This window comes from Pollicipes pollicipes, unplaced genomic scaffold (genome assembly GCF_011947565.3).
Source record: "Pollicipes pollicipes isolate AB1234 unplaced genomic scaffold, Ppol_2.1 Scaffold_5724;HRSCAF=6776_pilon_pilon_pilon, whole genome shotgun sequence".
NCBI classification, from domain to species: Eukaryota; Metazoa; Arthropoda; class Thecostraca; order Pollicipedomorpha; family Pollicipedidae; genus Pollicipes; species Pollicipes pollicipes.
The window spans coordinates 53,264,742-53,270,959 of record NW_023596746.1 but is presented as its reverse complement, the minus strand read 5'-3'; the positions used below and the strand labels follow the sequence as shown (position 1 = coordinate 53,270,959).

The window sequence follows — 6,218 nt, the reverse complement described above, 5'->3', positions numbered from 1 at the left end:
GCCTCTGCCTCTGCCTCTGCCTCTGCCTCTGCCTCTGCCTCTGCCTCTGCCTCTGCCTCTGCCTCTGCCTCTGCCTCTGCCTCTGCCTCTCTCTCTCTCTCTCTCTCTCTCTCTCTCTCTCTCTCTCTCTCTCTCTCGAGGGTGCGCAGCAGCAGGGCTGTCAAGGTGCAACCCCCTGGCACAGACCGCCGCACAAAAGCCACAGCACCAAACAACACCAAGTCACTCAAGTTATATTCGGGTCATACCGAAAACGTAGTCCAAATATAGTCATTGATATACCGAAAACGCAGAACAGATCGGACGGAGCCAGATTCTCCTGCACACGTTCCGACCAACGAACCAAACACACGCAACGCTAAACAGCCAAAGTCTCCCGTCAGACGGCCGGCACGGCTAGCGCAGCAGTCAAACGGCACACCGCGAGAGGAAATTTTGGACCAGCGGGCTGACGTACGGCGCGGCCCCGGCCTGGCGCAGGGCCGGCGTGGCGTCACCCGACGCACCCGCCGGCGGCAGCGGCTCCCGGGGCGCACGGCGCTCCCCAAATCCCAGGCCGTAAGGCGAACGAAGCGGCGGCGACGGCGGCGGCGGCGGCGCGTCCCGCTGGGTGGGGCGCGCCGCCGTCGCCGCGGGCTGGCCGGGAAAACCAGCACCGAAGGGGCGTGTCAGCACCGGCGGCTGCCGGATCCGGGGGCGACTCCTCGCCGGAGGCCCACAGGGCGCAGCGAGGAGCAGGACTACTTCTTCTTGGGGCCGCCGAACAGCGGCTGACCCTTGTCCTTGCACGCAGCTTCATACCTGCCGCCGGGGACGCCTTGGTGAGTGACGGACGGGCGACTCGAACCAGGTGCTGTACGTCTCCCCGAGACCTGGACCCGCCCGGAGAGCGGGGGCCCTTCCACCCCCCACCTGGATCCCAGATGCCACGCGACCACACCACAGGCGAGACAGAGCGCCTCTGCTTTCTGACGATTTGTTGTGGTTGAAAGGAAAAGGATAAGGAACAAACCCAGAACCAATCATCTGTCGCCAGGCGCCCGGGGGTACGTGCAGAGAAGGCGCAGCCGCCGGCCTCTGCCCTGGAGTGACGGGACAGACAGACGGAACTCGACAGCCACAGTAGCACGGTGAGGGCGACTGCGCCGTGCTGCTGCTGCTGCCAGCGGCAGTTTCCATAGAGGCTGTGTCTGCACGTCTGCCTGTCCTACAACAGCTACACACCGCGGCGTGGCAGGCGGAGGACACGGTGCGCCGGGACATCAGCACACTTCGCCAGGGCGATGGCTGCCTCGTGGAGTGGCGCCAAATCAGAGACACTTACCGATCACCTTCTCCACCTTTCCGAGGACGACATTGTTGGGAATAGCTTTGCCTTGTTCATACTCCTGAATGATCTGCGGCTTTTCGTTGATTTTCTGAAACGTGTTGGAAGGATTTGTCATTGAGTTTTTCATCTCTTTTTTTAAACACACCCGCCTGGTAAATAGCCTGTAAATAACATTTATCATGGGTTCAAGCCATCTTACAACTGAGATCAGCGAGATGACTCTGCACCAACTTGCCGGAACCAGGCCGACTGCTAAGGCCACAGCGGGGCCGATTACAGTTTACGGTGCGCACTTTGGCCATACGTCAACTTTTACCGCTGGCTACGCACCGGCTGCGCTGAGCGAGAATCCCCTGGCTGCGCTTTTAAGACATAGTTCCGTGATTTGAACATGATATACAGCCACACCTGAGTGTAACGACACGCTGTTCCTACAACACAAAAACCCATTACACAGCCTGAATAAACTTTCGGGGCACCTCCAATCCATGAAGGAAGTCCATCCGGGAGACAGCACACGTTATGCGTCGCGGAAACGTCACACCTTACGGCGCCGGAAACTCACGGTGGCCAGCTCCTTCTGGGAGAGGTTTTTGGCCTGCCGGCCCTGCTGGATCAGCTTGCCAACGTCCAGCGACACCTTGCTATGCTTCAGCTCGTCGTGCTCCTGGTCCAGCTTGGCTGTGTTCTTCGTCACAACGTGCTGTTTGTTCGTGCCGGCGTTATCTGCGTCCAGAGATGCGCACACTGTCGTACACTCGTGCCGGGTCACACTGTCGTACATTCGTGCTGGGTCATACTGCCGTACACTTACACTAAGTCACACTGTCGTATGCTTACACCAGGTCACACTGCCGTATGCTCACGTTAGGTCACACTGTCGTAAGCTTGCGCTAGGTCACACTGCCGTACGCTCACGCTAGGTGTACTGACAGAGAGTAAGTCTGTTTGGTTAACTCGACTGGCGACGCTCTGAGCTCGTGGGTGGAACGATCCACCAGTCATCTGACGTTCTCTGCAAGCGTGAGCGGATGGCTGCAAGCGCGGAGGGAAAACGAAAGCGGCATGCAACTGGTGAAGACGCCGATGATCAATGATGTGAGGCTAAAGCGACGCGTCACCCACACCATGATCACACAACGGCCTTGATCACCCGCGCACCAAAATGAATCGTCACTGCTAGCCTCGAATGCTGACAGCTGTTTCGTAGCTGTACGATACGACATTTGTTGTGAGTGTACGTGGGCGCGTGGGCGCATAACTGTTGTCGGTTTCTGTCACAAACACCCTTGACAGTTTGCTGGTAGGGGGGAGGTCCGAGAGTCCGCCTGAGAAGGCAACCATCATTCACGTATAGCGCATACAGGATGACCTTAATGATTACCTACTTACATTCGCCAAGGCAAGATTATAATTACGTCCTAAAAACCATCGCAGAAATGACCAACAATGCTAAACATACAAAAAAAAACGCCTGCACGTGCCACATCTTGGGAAACGGAGACGCCAACTTTCTACCTGAATGCTTTGTGGGCCGGTCATGTGCTGGGTCCAACAGAAAATAACACCCCCGGTCCCGACCCGACGGACTCTGAGCAGAACAATCACGGCCTTTTGGGGCGCTGCTTCAACCGCAGCTTACATTTCTGCTGCGTTTCCACGGCCATGCCGGACCGGATGGCCTGGTTCACAGCTCCCTCCGACTTCATCTGAGCTGCCTTGGGCGCCTTCTTCCGAAGCACCACCACCTTGTCCCAGTCGTCAGACATGGTGGCGGAAGATGTGCTGCAAATAGACAGTGGCCGGGTGACGCCATCGCACCGCGGACCGCACGCTGCTGTGCGCGCGGTGGTGACAGCATTGTTGTTGATGTTGTGTTGTGTTGACACTGTTGTTGAGAATGTTTGGCACATAGTCCTTCATAATGCACATCCACATCTCAACCCCAGCTGTTTCTGGCGGTGTTGAGTCTCAAACCCCTTACTGCGTAATTTATGCATCGACGATCTATGCACCACGCCACAGAGAGCAAGAAAGCGCAAAGCCTGTATCATGGGTGCAGCTTCTCTGAACTCTCAGACTTCCAGCATTCTGGGACAACTGGCATCTCTTTTAAAAAAAGATCTGCCTCAACAGCAGCAGGGATGCTGTACCTGCAGCTGTCTGTATTCTCATTGGCGCCCATGATCTGACTTCAGCAATGGCCTGTCATGGCACCCAGCTGCCTCTGCAGATGACTCTTATACTGTGAAGTCCACAGATTCTCAACATCACCAGCCATGCCTCAGCTGTATTGGGATGGCATAACCACAAATGGTTTGCACTCAGGCTGCCCCTGGCTGGTGTATCTGTTGGTCCACAATATTTTTGTCTACATTTAAGGAAATTTTTTCAATGAATGGATTTCTGGGATCAGAGTTCATTATACACATTGCTTGATCCTGGCACCAACCATCCCATTGTGCAATTCCAGATCAACTACAGAATGTGGTGACACAAGTTTAATGTGCTGCAATGCCCGGCAGTCAGTTTGTCTCCCCCTCTGATGTTACCTGACCATCAAGCTATTTCCCAATTGTTTTATCTCTCCTGAAATGACTAAAATGCAAATGAAACTTGCTAATGATTGTCTGGCCCTTAGACCATTCCTTCAGAATGCCTTAGCCAGGAGGCCCATCTGCCTCTTTCTGGCTGCACTGTTCTGCTGATAGTATCTGTGTGATGCTGCAGACCTACAATGTCTTCCAAGACATTGTTTGGATGGCAGAATGGTGGTTACTGCTGGTTTCCTTAACTGATGTATTAATTAGCTTCAGTCCTTGCCATTTGTATATAAGGGAATGGTAGTGCACCCTCTGAAAACAGGGCACTGGATCCATGCACCGGACTGTTGGACAGTTGAATAACTGCTAAACACACAGTTACATCAAAAGAAAAAATGACATTACACCTGTGAAAACATTTGCATGATTGATACAAACTGCATGACACATTTCTTCAGTATATTATCAAGATTCCTTTAACCAAAACTGATGCATCTATGTACAATTAAATACTTCAGTGTCTCCTCTGATAGGGCATAGCACGGCAAACAGAACAAATGAAAAATGGTCAATTACAAAGTGGTAATTGAAAGAGGAAAAGTGGTGCTTGAAATATAGCTGACATAGCTGGCAAACTAGCAAGCCATATGAGCAAAAATGTAGCTAGCAAGCTAAGCTAGCAAAAAGATGGCTAGCAAAATACACCGGCAGAAACAAAGGTAGCAAGCTATAAGCAGAAACAAAGGTAGCAAGCCATGCTAGCAAAACATAGCTAGCAAACTATGCCAGTTGGTATGTGTGGGACCAGGGTTGTGCTTCAGTTAGGGTCAGACAGAACTGAGCTTTGCAAAAAGGCAGGCTCTTTTCATTGCATAGTAAACATCCCAAATTCATGGTAGGCTGTGCTGAGCAAGCAAACTGGTCATGCCTTCCAGCTTAACAGGTGAGGACAACCAGCTGCAAAACTTTTGCAAGCCTGATGCAGATTTTGCTCCCTGCTGTTGATGATCTGATACTTCACCAAAATGCTGCATAATTATCACAGAGCATTATAACTGGCACAAAAAGCTGGCCTTACCTATGGAATTTGTTCTTGGAATTCAACCTGACAATATTTTCTTGGATTCTACCTAACAAGGAGGCTCCAGAGTCCAGACCCATCAGCCTACAGCCTCTGGATGCTGGGTATGAAATGCTAGATTTAGGTTAAACTCAATCTTTATCAAGACATAATGCAAATAAAATGGACAATACCTAGACAGCATATTTGACAATGATTTGGGCTAATGATAATACTGATATAGGTGAGCTAATGATAATTCTCATATGGTATCCATTGCAGATAATATGCTTGACTTATATTTAGATCTCATTTAGATATACAGATAACATATTTGACCCACATCTACATTATATTTTCATGCATCACATGCAATGAACAACTGCTTTTTAACCAATTAGCAACTGTCTTCATCTTCCTTGCTATCTGACCTTTATGCAGCATAGTATCCTGACAGTTTCATGTGAAACATTGCCAGCAATGGACACCACATAATGCATTTCAATATTGATATAATTTTTTGCTGTTTTTAATTGCTTTTGGTAGGTTTTCAATGAAAAACTCAAAACATTTATTTTGACAGAGCAGCATGATATTTTTTCAACAGGTTTTAAACCACTTAATAGTTCACCATTTTCTACCATTTAATGATTCAAGTAAGTGAATCAGGAAGTGCACCACCCAGCACAACCTGACAAAGTACTTTATAGAATGCATACCTCAGTAATAAATCAATACACAACATAAATCATACATACACAAAAGTCCAATCAACATGGCATATGCTCCTGGAAGATAAAAATGAGCAAGCATGAAGTCAACAGGAAAGGGAAGATATGATGCAGATGTCATGAATGAGTGACCACTCACTATCCATAAAAGACAGCAGTGAACAGCTGCAGCACAAAAAATATCAACATCATGGGAATAGGTAAAATCAAAACATTGACATGTAGAAGGTAGACCTTGGGAATACCAGTCAACCGTTACCTCGATTTGGTCAAGAGACCAATACTATGCATATGACTACCAGCGTCATTGCTACGTGACATTTCCACTTCACCCAAGCTCCAACTTAAAGCCCACACATCAACCTCACCTTTTAAAAGTTGAGTTAAATAAATGCCGCCACAATCCCTCACTAAGCACCCAGCGACCCCTATCCAACTGCCTGCGTCAAGTGATTGACGTCAAGGGCATATTATGGTTGCGCGTGGTGTTGACATGAATGGTAAGTGGCGCACCTGTTACATTCCTGACTCAGAACCGTCAGTGCTCTTTTTTC

The 6,218-nt window shown here is 49.8% G+C and overlaps 1 protein-coding gene across 1 annotated transcript; it reads right to left on the bottom strand.

Moving 5' to 3' along the window:
- Positions 1 to 217: 217 nt before the first annotated feature.
- On the bottom strand, positions 218 to 6,171 carry LOC119103316 (endothelial differentiation-related factor 1 homolog). The gene is given in 6 exon segments (XM_037226804.1): positions 218 to 787; positions 790 to 801; positions 1,325 to 1,418; positions 1,896 to 2,056; positions 2,973 to 3,115; positions 6,033 to 6,171. Coding segments are annotated over 5 exon segments (441 nt in total). The 5' UTR covers positions 3,100 to 3,115; positions 6,033 to 6,171; the 3' UTR covers positions 218 to 740.
- Positions 6,172 to 6,218: the final 47 nt, after the last annotated feature.